Below are 16,528 nucleotides of genomic sequence, written 5' to 3'. Positions count from 1 at the left end.
GGCATTGAAGTACTTCAGAGGACCCCTCTCTGCTTTCATTGCTTTTGGCTTGTATATATTGTTTTAATTTCCTCTATAGATCCGAAAGGGATTGATTTGTTGTGCAGTTAACAGCAGCTGCTTTCCGCTGTCACTGTGGAGTCAGCAAGAGGCCATTTAAAGCTATTTTGAGGCTTCATCTGTAACCTGAAAACTTGCAATTTTATTATGTTGGTGAAGACCAACCTGGCTAGGGGAAGGAGATGGTTTCAGAGAGCACCAGCAAGACCTGTCCGTGGGTGTCATGGCCGCTCACAGCCGCAGGGATAGAAAGGGCTTGTTTAGGAGGTGCTGCCTCACATCACTTTGGACCACGTTTGTAGCAGCGCTCGATAGAAAAGACGTTTCTGGGAAGAGCAACTGCATCGGTCATCACAGAATCATCGAATCATAGAATGCTTTAACGTTGGAAGGGGCCTCTAGAGGTCATCTAGTCCAACCCCCCGGGTTTTGAAGATCTCCAGAGAAGGAGACTCCACAACCTCTCTGGGCAGCCTGTTCCAGTGCTCTGTCACCCTCACTGTTAAGAAATTTTCCTTAAGTTCATGCGGAACTTTTGATGCTTCAGATTGTGGCCATTATCTCTAGTTATGTCAGTGGCCACCACTGAAAAGAGACCAGCACCATCCTCCTCACTGCCTCCCTTGAGGTACTTACAGACACTGCTCAGGTCCCCTCTCAGCCTTCTCTCCTCCAGGCTGAACAGGCCCAGCTCCCTCAGCCTCTCCTCATAGGGCAGATGTTCCAGGCCCCTGATCATCCTTGTAGCCCTGCGCTGGACTCTCTCCAGCAGCTCCACATCCCTCTTGTCCTGTGGAGCCCAGAACTGGACACAATACTCCAGATGCGACCTCACCAGGGCTGAGTAGAGGGGCAGGATCACCTCCCTCGACCTGCTGGAGACGCTCTTCTTAATGCACCCCAGGATTCCATTGGCCTTCTTGGCCACGAGGGCAACTGCTGCCTCATGGTCAACTTATCATCCACCATGACACCCAGGTCTTTCTCTGCAGAGTTGCTCTCCACAAGGTCGGTCCCCAGCCTGTACTGGTGTCTGGGGTTATTCCTCCCCAGGTGCAGGACCTTGCACTTGGCCTTGTTGAATTGCATGAGGTTTTTCACCGCTCAGTTGTCCAGTCTCTCCAGGTCCCTCTGGATGGCAGCGCAGCCCTCAGCATCCTCCTGTTGCAGGTTCTACTTCATAGGAGCCGAGAGGATTTTTGCTCCACACTCCTTATCCGGACAAGGAGAAAACTGTACAGGTCAGATCAAAGGTGCAGCCAGCACCTTTGCAGTCTCTACAGAAAATAGGGAATTTGCCCTATTCCTCTACCTCTAAGAAGTGTGCGTATTCCACTGTCTGGATTTTTCTCACCGAGCATGATAAAGTCTTTTCTTGTTCCCCTTTTGTTTTAGTGCGGCTTTAGAAAGGGCCCTGCCAAACTGCCCTGAGACTTGCCTGGTTTTACTCGGTGGACCCTTGGGCAACTGGGTACATATTGGCTCAACTGTGTGCAGAAAGACAGCGCTTCATCAGTTTGTGTTGGTCACATGTGGATCTTATCTGAGCGGCTGTAAACATTTGGAGCTTAATTTTTAGGTCTTGAATTCTGCCAGAATTCATGATTTAATTGTAACGCTTCTTAGGAAAAGCTTCCCATCCCTCTGTCTCTAGTGTTGTTTAGGATTTTGGGGACTCTGTGGTCTATGGCTTTTCTTCTGATCATTCTGTGACTTTTATAAATCAAGTCAGAGGCCAAGTTTTCAGTTGCTGGAATTTTTTTCCTTTTATTTTTTTAATGAATGTGCCCCTTTCTGCTCAAGTAGAAAAAAATCGTCCAGAACAAAACTTTAGTGTAGGCTGTGTGCTAATGGGAATAGAATGAATCCCTTTTTCTCCATTTGTTAGGTTTGTTTCTATGTTTCTTAATGAAGGTGGTTTTTATTCTTACTTGGATCTTCAGTTTACCTGAAACAAACTAAATTCAAAAAATTGGCTCATCATTGGTTTTTAATTATTCTTTGCTTAGGTTTATTGTTTTGCATTTGTTTGCTATAGTGCTGCTTGACTTGTCTCTCTATGTAACCCAGCAATGATTTCTGGTAGGATGTTAAGTAGAAAGATGCAGCAGGGGAGGGTTTCCAGCACGCAAGGTTCTCTGTTTTAGCATGAGGCCAGCTGATGTGCGAGGCGACGTGTCCGTGTACTGCTCCCTTCTGAAGGAATGGGCACGGCCTTAGGTGAGGGTTTTAGTTCTTGTTTTAGTGCCCGTGGATGCTGTAGGGTGTGGGCCGCCTCAAGCAACAGTTGCACGAGCAGTCAACAACTTCAGTCGAGCAGCAAGTTCTGCAGAGCTTCCCGGCCTGCGTAAATTTTCTCCTTGATCGTTTTCACGGTGCAGCTGCTCTAAGGAGGAGATGCTTCACTCGACGTAGGACATAGACCGAGGCCTTTATGCCACAGTGCTTTGGCACAGGGATTTCCCTGCTCTTTGTGTACAGGGCTACCCCTCATATCATCAGTTTTTGTGGTTCTTGAGCTCCTTAGCTGCCTTTGCTGCTACAAGCACTGGTCTGTAGCTCCCTAACGCTGGTTTTGGAGGTGATTATGCTCCCAGGAAAGGTGGTGATGCTTTTGCTTGTGGGATTTTGTCCCTCTGGGGGTTGCTTTGGAAGGAGGCTTTGCTGTTGGTGTGTTATATCACCTGTTACTGTGAGGCTCTCAGCCCTATGTGTCCACCTAACACACCAGGTGCTACTGAGGAGCAATTCAAGCCCTCTGGGCAGGGCGTTTCAAACAGCCTTTCCTCAGAAGGATGAAATTCCTTCTTCAGATGCTCACTGTTCTCTTGGCTTCTTGTTTGTTTTTCTAAATGTTGTAGCAGTTGAGAAGCAATGTTGGCCCTTTGGGACTTCCTTGGCCCTTTTGAAGTCAAAAGAAAGGAAAACCATAACTTCAATCTTGTTTTTCATGTCTGAAAGGCTGCCATTAAGTGACCACTATTCCTAGCCTCTCCTTAAACAACTTGAGTGTCATAAGAAATATTTGAGATTCCCCAGGTCCAAGCTCTTCTCCAGGTCCATACCTGGCCTTTGTGTTTCTGGACTTAGCACAAAGGAAAGAGAGGCAAGAAGATAACAAAACATGAGCCCATGTGTATCCCTGATACAAATGGCCAAAACTGTTGACAGAGATTTAATGTAGGAGGAATGTGGTTGAGAGACCAAGTTTTACAGACTGGTAGCTTGGAGACTCGGGGCGAGCCTATGGGAACCACTGCTGTGGCTAGGGTGTGTGTTAGTAGTTGGTTCAGTATCATAGGTATGTAAATAAACTGGGGGGCTCTTCAGCACTGGCTCCATGGTGCTTGTAACAGCCCATAAAATACAGCAGTTTCTTCCTCTCCTCTTACATGTGCATGCCTACCTGCTCAGCATGTACACTTTATTAAGTTATCTTCTGGAAGAAGGTTGCAGAGAAAAACTTTTACTTACGGCACTCTTCAGTAACAACCAGAAATGTCCTCTACCAAGAAGCTTTCATGTGGCTGCCAGCGTTATTAAACATGTTCCTTTTGAGAGGGTCCTCCAGGCTGCCCACCCACTCAGCTGTGTTCAGTCATCTCAAATAATGTTATTTCTTTATACGTACACATCTGTTTTCACTCTATTGCCAATTTAAATGCTGCTGTATATTCTCTGTGTTTCGTGGCTACTTTCCCAGCACATTGAAAATTTACGCAGTGTAAGGGGATTTTACAAGTTCTCAAAAAACATCAAGTATTTTCCCACAGTAGCCACACCGTATAATGTCTAAATGAAATGACATCTACTCACAGAATTAAAATGTGCACCTGCATATGACTTACTGCTTTCCGGCGCCGTTGCATAGGTATAAAAAATGCTGGAGTCTCTCTTATTTGAAGCCAGCAGATTCTTATGGCAAGCTTATTCAGTGGGTTCCTATAGTGAACTTGGAGGAATTGGAGCAGCGTCCTCTTCCTGGCGCCTGCTTTGTTTAGAAGCTGTTTGTTGTGGATAAAATTTCTGGTTTGTGATGTTCCTAATGCATCCCAAAGCTCTGGCAGGGACTGCTGCGGGGAGCTGAGGCTCCGGGAAAGGGAACCGGGATGAGTGTTACCTACAGCTGCCTTTTCAGAACTCTGCCCCAAAGCGGCTTCGGAGGAAACTCTCCTTTGAACTCTTCCTAGAATTAGACTTCTGAGCGTACACGGTTACTGGAGCTGCTGGAATTGGTTAACTCCCATCTGTGATACCTAGTCTCGTATGTGTCTCGTCCAAATGTGTTGCCGTGGGATCTGTATTATCCTGGTTCATGCTATATGGATGTCTAAACCCGTCTCCCGCTTCTGAGCGTAGCCTGTCCCCTCTCTGACAGCACAGACGTAACGAATTGTGTTTCCCCCCTCGGAACCCAGGTGATAAATCTTGGGATGAAGCTTTAGGATTGCATCCTGGTGCCTGTCCTTCCTCACCAAGCCTTCATCCGCAGTCTGCCGCCTTCCCGGCAGGAACCCAGGGCTGAAGCAGTATCAGGTCTTCGAGCAGTCTAATGATGAGCAGTGCACGGATGTCACCGTGCCAAGTGACTTGTCTGAATTCACCAGCTACTCCAAATCAGAGCGAATGGAGGGGGCAGTCAGTAACTGGGCTGCATGTCCCTCCAGAAGCCTCTCTCGGTTCCTGTCATTTAGATACGTCCGGGTGACACATCAGGCTGGTGTTACGGCTGTGTGTACTTCTCTCCAAATTGCAAAACGGGACAACGGGAGCAAGGGCATGGAAAACAAAGCACCTGAGTGTGTCTCTCTTCTGAGAATTAAGAAGTCAAAGTGCAGGGTGTTTTTGTTCTTGACTGGTGCTCCGGTTGTTTCCTGGTCTTTGGGAGAGGAGGAGGAGGAGCTGCAGGGTGCCGCAGAGCGGCTTGCTGCTGTTTAGAATTAACATTTGGGTTATAAATATGCTTTTTCCGATAAAGTGACATATAATGAGCTTCTTTCCATCTCCAAAAATGCTGCTTGGAAATCTGGAGGGAGAACCCAGGGAAATGATCAAATAAACAATCCCTTCCAATACAGGGAAGCGTCCCATCCGGCCAGGGTGCTGCAGATGTTGGCGTGGACTTCAGCGCCCTCCTCCTCCTCCTCCTGCTCCCTTGACTTGTCGTGGCAAACTTTCCAACTTAAATCCCCGATTTCTTTGAAAATCAGCTTGCGTCTTCCCACCAGTACTAAGTCTGATTGAAATATGGGAATGACTTCTGATCATAGCTTGCGACCTGTTTGGATGTGCCAGGTTTCCTGCCTCACAAATCTCTCTTGGAATGAGCATGTTGAGGACTAGGGTGAATAGCAGAGGGTGTTAAAAAGTTTGAATAGCTTAAGTTGGATTGAAATCCTACAGTCCCTGTTTTGTTACTCTTAAGTTTTTGTTGGGTTTTAAGGTGCTTATAGGAACCTTTCATAGTTCAAAGTCCCTTTGAGATGCAGGGCAGCTTCTAGGTCAGATAACTGAGTGGAGATAGGAGAGCTCCAGAGCTCCAGGGCCTCCGTGCTGGGCTCAACCGTTCTGCGGTGTGTGTTACTCGTGTGATGCTGAACACGGTTCTAGGTGAATTTCTGATTAATCTTTACTGCTGGTGTCAGATGCCATGGTATGTACCAGGGAAAAGGAAATTTTCATGGACTGTATCTCTCTAATGGTGGTGTTGAAGATGCTCCTTACAGCCAACTGGATATGACCTTGTCTCACTAATCACAGTTTGGCTTTGGTCCGGGCAAAACACTAAAGTACCAACTCTAATGCATTATTGTATGCATTTTTATTGGAAAAAAGATGCATTTCAGGTTTTCACGTTCAGTGTTAAGGATCTGGGAATGATGGTGATGTGGCAGTTGCCATGAAGCAGTGCAACCTTACAAATAACATCTAATCCTTTTGCCCCCTTCTTAGACTATAGAATCTAACTGGCGCTGCGGGCGGCACAACTTGCAGAGGATCCAGTGCCGCTCCGAAAACAGCAAAGGTGTCTACTGCTTACAGTATGATGATGAGAAGATCATCAGTGGCCTGCGAGATAACTCCATTAAGGTAAACGCTATTTTTCAGGCTTTTCTCTAGAGATGAAGAGGCAGTTCTGCCTTGGTAAGATACCTCTCTGCATTTCCTCAATGATCTCAGTCATCTCTTCCTGGGACGCTGTGTATCTTTATCTTATCATCTTGGTTATTCACTGTTTTGTCAAGAACTTGCTACCTCAGGCTAAAGGGAGGAAAGGCCCCCTGCTTAGACAGGATAACTACCCATGAATTCTTCTTGCTACCCTAGTGTCCATCCATCCTTCTCTCTAACTGCAATATGAAAATCTTCAACTTGTGCTTTTGAACTTGGTAAGCTGACAATGCCTTTTCTTTTTAACAGATCTGGGACAAAACAAGCTTGGAATGTTTGAAAGTGTTAACAGGACATACTGGCTCTGTTCTTTGTCTGCAGTATGATGAGAGGGTCATTGTAACTGGATCTTCAGATTCTACAGTGAGGTGAGTGTTCAGCTTTTGTGCAGAAATGCTCGAGTGTCAGGGCTGGACATGCTTAAAATCTCCACGCAGGCAGTACAAATGCCCTGTTCTGAATATGATGTTGCTATCGAAAAATCAAAATATTCATATTTGGCAAAGCATCGCACTCAGCATTTATTTTTTCAATCTTTATTTTGGTAAGATGTTAAAAACTTTGAAGGAATGTGATGTGTGTGGTGCAAGGCATGACCTGAAGCTGTATAGAATAGCTGATGAGCCAGCTCTGCTGCAAATGCCTCATCCGAGGTCCTGGTATCTTCCATCATACAACTACTGGTGCAAGAGCGCTCGGACACGTACTTGTCTAACAGCATTTTTGATGACATTGAGTTTAAATTCTTGCATGAATTTGGTGCTCTGTAGAGGCCCCATGCAAGCATGCTTGGCTACAGGTCAGTAGAAGGCCTTTGTCTCTGCTGTCTTGCAGCCATGGTGGCAATATTGGTATCTACAACTTCGGAAATGCTAAGAGTTGATCGTAGCAGCCCTTGGTTGGTGTGCGTGAAGTAGTGCTTCTCATTCTGTGTTAGCTGGTAGGTGGCACTGGACAGCGATGCGTTCCTGGCCTAGTTCCTGGTTCCTGGTTTTGAGTGTTGGCAGTCGATCTACCCACGTTTATGCTGTGCAGAGGCATCTTCCTTCACCCAAGCTAAAATGACTTTGTTCTTGCAGAGTTTGGGACGTGAACACGGGTGAAGTTCTGAACACCCTGATTCACCACAATGAGGCAGTGCTTCATTTGAGGTTCAGTAACGGCCTCATGGTGACCTGCTCAAAGGACAGATCCATTGCTGTTTGGGACATGGCCTCACCTACTGACATCACCCTGCGCCGCGTCTTGGTTGGCCATCGTGCTGCTGTCAACGTCGTAGACTTCGATGACAAGTACATTGTGTCAGCGTCGGGGGACAGGACCATTAAGGTAAGTTTGTCCAAACTAGATCATCTAGATCTTCCTCACTGAGGAAATGGCAACTAAAAAGACCAATCTGTGCCTGGAAGAATAAAATGTAAAAGCTTCCAACTGGTAAGGTTCAAACCTAAATAACAGAAGGGTCTGTGAGCAGCGTTGTGCCTCTTGGTACTGTTCAACTGGTTGCTTTTTTTTTCTGGCTGTTAATATCCTTGCAAAAATAAAGTAGGTTTGTAAAATTTGGGCAGCTTCTGTCATGAAGGTACAGAAAACTGAAGCCTCTTCACCCCTTCAGCTCTGTCTTATGACTGGCTTGTTTGTTAGATGTGGCACATTTTGTGCCATTTTCCAAATGGCATTTTTCAGTTTCCCTTGACAGGCCCGTCCCAGATGTGAATTTGGTCAGCAGTTGCCTTTCCTCACCCAGTCTTCCCAACAGCTACCCCCGGCTTTGCCTTGTTTCAAGAACTAAAATGCTGTATTTGAAGCTTATATATACATATACATACCAGGAGATCCGAGTTACCCACAGTGTTCATATAACAAAGGCGTTTCCAGCCTTTCTTCTCTAGAATTAGACTACTTTAGGCCATGCCAAAAAGCTCTTGGCAGTTCTGTGTCCAAATGTCTGCCAAGGGTACTGTTGCGTGCTGAAAAATAAGCCACTGGATACTTTACATTACAGCTTCAATTGCAGTTTATTAAAAGTGGGTGATCAGCTAATGTTAAGAAAGACATGGTCACCAAGCTTTTATACATCACAATTTTGCTCTTAGTGCAGTGCTAGCAACTTACTGGTAAAAAAATAAGTTGCTTGTGTATATGGTAAGTTCCACTTTTTAATGGGACTAACCTATTAAGATTTAAGTGTAATGAAGTGTTATCAGATCATTTGGAGTAGTTTCTACCACGCCAAGAACAATATTTTATGTGGCAAAAAAGCTCCCTGACCTTTTCTCACTGGCCCTTTGTGCAAAGGTCAACCTCAGACCTCTTTTACCATGGGCTCTTAACAGTTTCTAGTGAAACTCAGCAGTCTTGAGCACAACTGATGTCCCTTTTTGCAGGTGTGGAGCACGAGTACCTGCGAGTTTGTCCGGACCCTGAACGGGCACAAGCGGGGCATTGCCTGCCTGCAGTACCGCGATCGGCTCGTCGTCAGCGGGTCCTCGGACAATACCATTAGGTGGGTGCAAAGGCTGCACGTCCCAGGGGGTGGAACTCCTGACCCGTGTTAATGCCCTGCCCTGCTTCACAGCCAGAAAAGGAGATTTTTTGCTATGTCTTGTTATTGAAGCACATAGTGTATGGGTGAATAGTTGGGCCAGCATGAGAATAAATGTATTTTATACAACCCTATTGAAATATTGTGATTGCAAGATTGATGTTGAAAGTAAACAACAAGAAGCAATTGATCCTGCAAGTTTATTGCCTTGCTCCTGCAATTAGAGAAATGAGAAAGACTTTGTTCACTGTTTATTAGAGGTTCAGAAAGTAGTTAAACCAGACCGGTGCATGCAATATGAAGACCCACCCACCCACAAATCAGTACATTAAAACTCGCTGAAATAGTTCAGCAAGTACCCAACTTTTACTTGTTGGTAGTTTTGAATGGACCAAGCTGCTTATCGGAATTATTCTCTGTGTAGTGAATGCAAGGAGCATCTTGTGGTTCCAGAATTGCCTTTTGTGTAGTCTTTCCCTCCAAGAAAGTAATTAGTATGGTTGAATCACTGTACGTAAGGCTAAGGGGCAGGTGCTGAACCCCAAGTATTCAAAGCTGTTTTGTTTTCCTCTGCTTTTTAAGGCTATGGGACATTGAATGTGGTGCCTGCTTAAGAGTATTAGAAGGCCATGAAGAACTGGTTCGATGCATCAGGTTTGACAACAAGAGGATTGTTAGTGGAGCCTACGATGGGTATGTTCTTTAATGCAATTTTGAGAAGTGTTGCCTTTCTTAAAGCACCTTCTGGAAACTGCTAGGCCTTATGGGCAGCTTCTCTTTTGATCTGGCCAGTGGGTCAATATGTAACTGAGTGGTTTCTGCTTGAAGGTTTGAACACAGCAGGCTGCAGTTTAGGGAGCCAAGAAGCTGCATTCCAGATAGTCATATAATAATCCAAAATACTTTCCTGGTGCTCTTTAACAGGGTCCTCAATTGTTTTATCCTCCTAGTTTGACTTTTGGGAGAAAACACGTTTTTGGTCGGCTTCAGTAGCAGCCAGTCCAGAGCAGCACATTCCTTTGCTGCTCCCCTTGGGAGCTGCTCCCTCCTGAACCCGCTGCTCGCGGAGTCTTCTTGGCTCTGTCTTTATCAGACAGCAGCACTGAGAATGTTTGTGTGTGTGTAACATACGTTGCAGGGCTCTCAGAGGTCCTAAGTGACCATTTTTGGTAGGTTGAATGCAAGACCCCTGTGGTCAGTGCTGTGGGCTGGCCCTGCCATGAAATAAGTATTTTAATGGTTTAGTAAATTCAGAAAAACTTACATCTGTGTCTAAATTTTCCATTTCTTTTTTCTCTGGCTGGCTAGTAGTTCAAGTGGACAGTAGATGCGTTGAAGACGGTTCTTGAACTGCGTTTGTCTCTGTCCTTTTCTCTTGGTTTATCATGTTGTGGGGTCCCAGTCCTGGCTTGATCCCACTGGCTCTTTGTGCTTGTCCGTTAGTGCTGTAGACTGTGAGATCTGCAGTTCTAAAATCACCTGTGTGGTAGAAACATAGCCCATTTGTGTCTTCATAACATCCACCAATCTACTTGGCCCAGCACAAAGGCATCGCTGTATTTGGTGCTGAAAAAAATAGGAAACTGTCTGTCCTTCAAGAGATTTAACATTAATATAACAGCATAACTGAATTCTAACATTTCGCTTGATCCTGATGTATTTAACTACAGGGAAATCCTGTGTGTCTTTCCATTTCTTCAGATGCTTATTCTGTGCTGATATTTCAAGCAACATCTTTGTTCTAATGCGCTTATTTTTTATTTTCTAGCAAAATCAAAGTCTGGGACTTGCAAGCTGCTCTGGACCCTCGTGCCCCAGCAAGCACGTTGTGCTTGCGGACATTAGTGGTAGGTAAAATTAATTCATCCGGGCTTATGTGAAATCTTTGGAATCTTTGAAAGGAAAAGGCATTTTATTGTGCTCTAGTGGGACAGGTGAGAAACTTGAGATGTCTTCTAAAGTCTAGTCTGCTTCTCATAAAGAGGAATGAGAATATATTTCTTTATGAATGAAGAAATATATATCTACATATATATAGCTATGTCCTGAGTAATTGGAGTGCAACTTCAAAAGAAAGAGTGTTTTGCTAGCTCAGGATTCTTAGATGCTCCAAAAATATAATCACTGAGACACCGTATCTACTTATTTTAGGTGCTGTCATTAGAGATACTGTAATACTAGCTTTAAATACATTTTCTCTCTTTAAAAGGGTTGACATGGGAATAAGGGGAGGGTGGAAATTCCTGAACCTTTCCCAAACCCTTCTCCTTCAGTTTGGAGGGATGGGAGGGAATGGTGAGTTGCCACGAGGCGCTCTGGTTGCTTCAGAAGACTCTTGTTTAAGATTATATTTTTCTGTGTAATAGGGTTTTCATGTATGGCAGTAGACTTCATTAAATAAATGAGGGAAAGGGATTCCTTTTTCTTTCCCAGAAACATGTGTGAAATGTTGCTTGAGAGTCGGTTTCACTTTGGTCTGGGCTAGCAGCAATGCAGAGCTGCTGGTGATGGTAGCTGGGTTCCTGGGCAGGGGCCTGCAGAAGTGCTTGTATTGCACAACGTATTTCTAGTTTTCAGTCCTTTCAGTACTCTTGGTATGGAGATGGGTGTTAATTATCCTTTCATTCCACATGGAAAGTTGCTATTTGCCCTTTTGTGAGTTCAGGCTGCAGATTGAGGATCAGCTTGACAGCCTTGGGCAGTTCCCTAGTAAAGGTAGCGAGCTCCTTTTAAGCTCACTTGCAGTGAGCAAAGTGGAGAATGTTTTATGGTGTTCAGAGATGCCCTTGGAGGAGCTTATGAAGCACGTGGCGCTGTGGTTCCTTTTCTCCAAGGCAGAATTGAGCACGGCCAGGCTTTCGTAGTGTGGGAACCCTAAGGATGCCTCCCATCCTGGCACACTTCGGGGAGCCTGTGCTGGGGGGTGTTAGGTTTATGTCCAGCTTGCTGAAGTATCAGTGTTGAATACGAAATGTTGGGTAATAGAGGGAGCCCTGGCAGCTTGCCAGCACCAGCTAATCTTCTGAATTGCTGCTTCTGAACTGATGGGCTGTTTCTCTCTTTAATAATCTCTGCTTCAGCCTCCTCCCTCCAGGGAAGTTTCAGGACTTGCAAGCACTTGATTTGAAGACATACATTTAGTGTAAAGACTTGCATACAGAAGGGATTTTTTTTTCTTAAATTCAGGTTAACTGTAGCTAAGGACTTCTTAATTAGCGCAGCAGAACTTTAATTCAGAATTTGGTGACTGCAGATGCAATGAGACATTTCCCTCTTCTCGCTCCACTAACTGCATTTTTATTCCTCGCAGGAACATTCAGGCCGTGTCTTCAGACTCCAGTTTGATGAGTTTCAGATCATTAGCAGTTCCCACGACGATACGATTCTGATTTGGGATTTCCTAAACGTGCCACCCAGTGCCCAGAACGAGACCCGCTCTCCATCTAGAACATACACGTACATCTCCAGATAACAGTCTGCACTTTACTGCCCTCGGAAGGTAAGGAAGCGTGTGGCTGCGCTGCAGATATGTGAAGTTAGCTCTCTGCTTGCAGCCAGGCATGGCCAAAACGAGCTGCCGGTTTTCTTAAGGAAATGAAATCTCTTTATGCTGCTGCTTGCATTACGTAGCCTCTGATGCTGTGCTTGAAATTTGTAAGATTGTAGTATTTTGTCTTCATGCTTGACATGCTCCCCGCCTTGCACATCCGTTCTAAATACCCCGTGGAGTTCCTGAGACATTTGCTTATTTGAATCTTGGTAATGAGCATTGTAATGCATGGCTGCCAAAGCAAGCGTGCCTGCGAGGGGCGTGCACAGGGTGACATGTGCATTTGACATTCATCCTGTGCATGGGACATTTGTGTGCGTGGGTCGAATGCTCAGCGTAAGTGCACGGTTCTGTGACAACCGTGAGTAACAGGGAGAGCTTTCACGAGTGAAAAATCCATTGTGCTCCACCGTGGGACAACTGGAGCGGTCAAAACGTAAAATTTGCCCTTTTGTTCAGGCTTTTCTGCAATTCAGCTTTATTTAGCTCTCTAAGCACGCTGGGTAAAAGCTTTGCTGTAGATCTGCTTGTCGCTGCTTCTCCTCATGTCGTCTGTATTGCTGCCAACAATTGCACTTCAGAGAATATAAATAGCTGTGAACAATGCTGGGATTTGGAAACACAGTAATTGCCTTGACCAAAGCAGAGCAGTCGCCTCTATCTCCAGTGCCCTGGCTCTGCTGTGCTGATCCTGGATGCTTCCAAGAAATGGAGACATCGCAGCAAGAGGAGTTAGGATTAACATTGCCCCGACAGGAAGGATTTGTTTTATTTGAGTAGATGATGAGCAGCCTGCAGAGAAAGTTTTTGCTGTCTCCATGAGCCATGGATTTGCATCACCTCTCTGTGCGTGCACACTGCTGTAGCAGTGAGTTCCTTGAGCTCTTCCACTCTTTTCGTAGAAGCTCTTCTGGCCAGGAAAGCAGCTTTTCTTTGCCTTGTGACATTGCAATTGCAATTCTATTCTGCTTGAGTACTGAGGACTTGCCTGTATTCTCTGTGCTTCCATGCCTGTATTTGTTGTGCTGCCTAAGAATCTAAGCATTGCTTTAATGGAGCAAGAGCTCCTACATGTCCTGGCTGAAGAAGTTGAGCAGTTGGTTTAAATCATGGAAGGAATTGCCACATTAACAGTGCTACAAGGGTAGTTCATAAGCGCCGTGTTAAAGCTCATGAGCTCCTTATTCTGCCTGCAGTAATGGGAAATGGGAAGCTCTTTTCCTGCCTTTCCAGTCATTTAGAATAAGGCTGCATGGGAAGATGATGATGGTTTGGAGAATAAATTCCAGATATTTTCCAGTTGATACTTCAGTGCTTCCTTCTGCAAAGTTACAAGCTAATTTAAAGTTGACATATTTTATTTAGTATATTTAGTATATATTATGATTATTATATTATATATAATTCTTTACTATTATATATAGTATACTATTTTATTTGCATGTGGCAAGCTGCGTTGTTGAACGCTTTGGTTCTCAGGAAAGCTCCGCGTTAAGCGCAGCAGTAATTAGGGGCAGGATATAATTGATGCAGTCGACCAGCAAGGTGCAGGTATCTGATTTTCTCCCTTGTCACGTGTGTCCTGCGAGACCCGACTCACAGAGATTGGCTGATGAAATTCGAGGTGCCCTTGGTGCTCTTTTCCCCCTCCCAGCTTGTACAGCTGGGCCATTCCGAGCAGCTTCTGTCCGACTTGCCCCGTGATGCCGAGCTGGAAACACGTAGCCCTCCCCTCCCTGCGAGGTTTTGGTCCTGGTCCTGTCCTCCTCCAATAATCCTTCCTTAGGAGAGAGGATGCAATGTCACTGTTGGACAAGTTTGTCTAAATTCACACTCCCCAAACCATAAATCTTGCATAAACTTATAGTCAAACAGCTAATATTTCATTCAGACATTTAATGCCACGGTTTTATATGCTTTTAAACACTGTAGTCCCTTGCATTTTGAAGCAGCCCTCTCCCTTTTTACACGACTTGCAATGTTAGGCTGCTTCCCAGCGGATCATTTCTGACTCTCCTGGCATTTGGCTGTGAGACTTTTATTGCTTTCTGCTGAATTGCTGTTGCTCATTGTAACATGATAAAAATTGCTACCATATGACAGGCTAATATTGTTATATGAAGCACTAGGCCTTGGGCTCAGGGCAAGTGCCTGAAGAGCCTTAACCTTGCGTGGGAGTTTCCTATTGGAATAGGGAGTTCCCCGTAGGCTGTAGAAACAACCTTGGGAAGTGGCAGGTAAAACACAAATTCTTAGTGCAATTAAATCCAAGCTACTAATGCAGTCATGTGACTGCTGGAAAAGGCATCTGAAATAGAAAAGGCCTTGATTTTTAGTCAGTTTTCTTAAAAGCTTGGGTTTTGAAGCAAGTGGACTTTGTTTTCTAGGCAAAACTGCAGCATGGAGAGGAGAGAGGACAGGGTTCTGGCAGGTGTGTAGGTCGCTCCTTCCCCAAACAGGTTTTGTTTTTTCCTCACTATGTGCAAGACAAATGCCAACTGCACCCGGGAAGAACCAGCACCAGGGAGGACCATGCTCTAAGCTTAGCTCCAGTGAAAGAAGTGAGGCCGATGGCTTGTGGAGGTACCTCTGCCCTTGAGGACAGGACCTGTAGCACCAAGGAACTATCTTAAAGTGGAGAGTCCCCTGAGGAGTCGCACAGGAGGGTGTTTCACCCTGTTAGGCTCATCTTGGAGTGTGGGAAAAGGGCAGCTGCTTAGCCTTCTCCTGACATCCCCAAATGCTGCGTTTTGACTCGTGTGTCCTGTGGGTTCAGCTTGTTTTTTGTCTTTTTCCAGGGTTTCACAGTCTTGAACTACTGGATTTTTGGCTACTACATGCCTGAAGATGTTGATTGACAGCTAAAGTCAGAATTGGTTCTAGATGCTGTGTAGATGCAAAGCAGCACAATCCTGTATCTAAATTCCATAACCTTTCCTGCTCTCAGTGGTCGTCTCTGAATTTGCTACAAATTCACTGACTTCGAGTAGACGAATTTCAGAAGCCTGGCCTTCCCTGCAATGAAAAATCCAAAGCTTCACCTGTAAATTGTCCGTAGAAACTGAACTCTGATGGCTTGTTTTTCGGAAATAAATCGGAAGTCAAGAAAGGACTTGGCCTAATTTATATTGCTTTGCACTTTTGTCTGACTTTAAAGGAAAAAAAAACATTCTCCGATGAAATTTGGGTGCCAAACACATGCCCAGAATGTACAGAGCTTTGCTTTCAAAGTCACCACTGTCCTTTAGACTTTGCTCTCATGGCAGATTCAGAGCCTGTTTGGTTTGCTAGGAGTGTGCGTTGGACTCTTAGAAATATTCCTGACTCGATCAGTAATATTTTTGGATTACCGTTTACTGGTTTCTGCACCAATAATTTCTTTTAAATTAAAGATTACCTGTAATTCAGGCTAGGTTATCTAAACTAGTTGTATAGCACCGTCTTTTCCTTTTAACTGTGCTCTGTACGACGGCCGTCCTACGCTTCCCGATGTTTGCTGTAGTAAAACCTTTCCATGTGTGCTTGCCTCATTTCAGCTCCTGTATAAGCATGTAGATATAATGTACATAGAGCGGAGCCCCGCGTGCCGGCAGGCAGGATGCCCTGGCACTACACACTAACACGCACCGTGCCAGCACTTGGCAGCAGGATGTTCTCACTACTGGCGCTGTAGGGATTAATACGAATGACCTAGAAATCTTCTCTGCAAAAGGAGGTTTTCAGTATTCATTAGGATTTTTTTTTAATGGGAACTACATATTTTAAAATGTAATTTCTAAACTTTTTAAAAATTAAAAAAGTTTAATTTATGTTCTGTATCTTATATTTTGTGCCGCAGTGTTGACAGATGTCTTTCTTTTAACAGCAGTAGGTTGTGGCTAACGCCTGCTGAGGTCCTTCCTTAGCATTAGTGTGGCTGTTGGATGGAGAAGACGCCGTGGGCCAAAGTTTAGATTTATTTATGTGTGATTTGTGCCCCTTGCCGCAGGGGCAGCGGAGGTGCCTGCGAGCCGACGCGCTGGGCCCCGCGCCGGGGTTTTGCCGCAGCCCTCGCTGTGACTGTGTCGTGCTGTCCTGGTCCTGGTTCATCCTCTGGTTTTGTTTGCAAGTCTCAGCAGCTGCTGCTCACGTTGTCAGCGTCCACTTTCTGTGCTCGTGTTACCACTGCCGCGTTTTCCGTCCGAAGGAGACGCCGATAAACG

General features: G+C 45.2%; 1 protein-coding gene across 4 annotated transcripts in view; it reads left to right on the top strand.

The window, feature by feature from the left end:
* FBXW11 (F-box and WD repeat domain containing 11) overlaps positions 1–15,895 on the top strand; it is a 62,158-nt gene extending 46,263 nt beyond the window's left edge. For all 4 annotated transcript variants that reach the window (XM_088522645.1, XM_088522643.1, XM_088522644.1 and 1 more), the window contains 8 exons: positions 6,013–6,150; positions 6,481–6,599; positions 7,311–7,560; positions 8,619–8,737; positions 9,359–9,469; positions 10,545–10,623; positions 12,087–12,275; positions 15,125–15,895. In XM_088522645.1, coding sequence (XP_088378771.1) covers positions 6,013–6,150; positions 6,481–6,599; positions 7,311–7,560; positions 8,619–8,737; positions 9,359–9,469; positions 10,545–10,623; positions 12,087–12,248 — 978 coding nt within the window. In that variant the 3' untranslated portion in view covers positions 12,249–12,275; positions 15,125–15,895. The remainder of the gene's footprint in view (positions 1–6,012; positions 6,151–6,480; positions 6,600–7,310; positions 7,561–8,618; positions 8,738–9,358; positions 9,470–10,544; positions 10,624–12,086; positions 12,276–15,124) is intronic.
* The last annotated feature ends 633 nt before the right edge of the window (positions 15,896–16,528 follow it).

The sequence above is a fragment of the Tinamus guttatus genome, unplaced genomic scaffold (assembly GCF_059628265.1).
Source record: "Tinamus guttatus ecotype Peru unplaced genomic scaffold, ASM5962826v1 Tinamus_guttatus_pri_ptg000155l, whole genome shotgun sequence".
Taxonomy (NCBI): Eukaryota; Metazoa; Chordata; class Aves; order Tinamiformes; family Tinamidae; genus Tinamus; species Tinamus guttatus.
The sequence above is the reverse complement of the archived record's forward strand: the minus strand, read 5'-3'. Positions and strand labels throughout refer to the sequence as shown.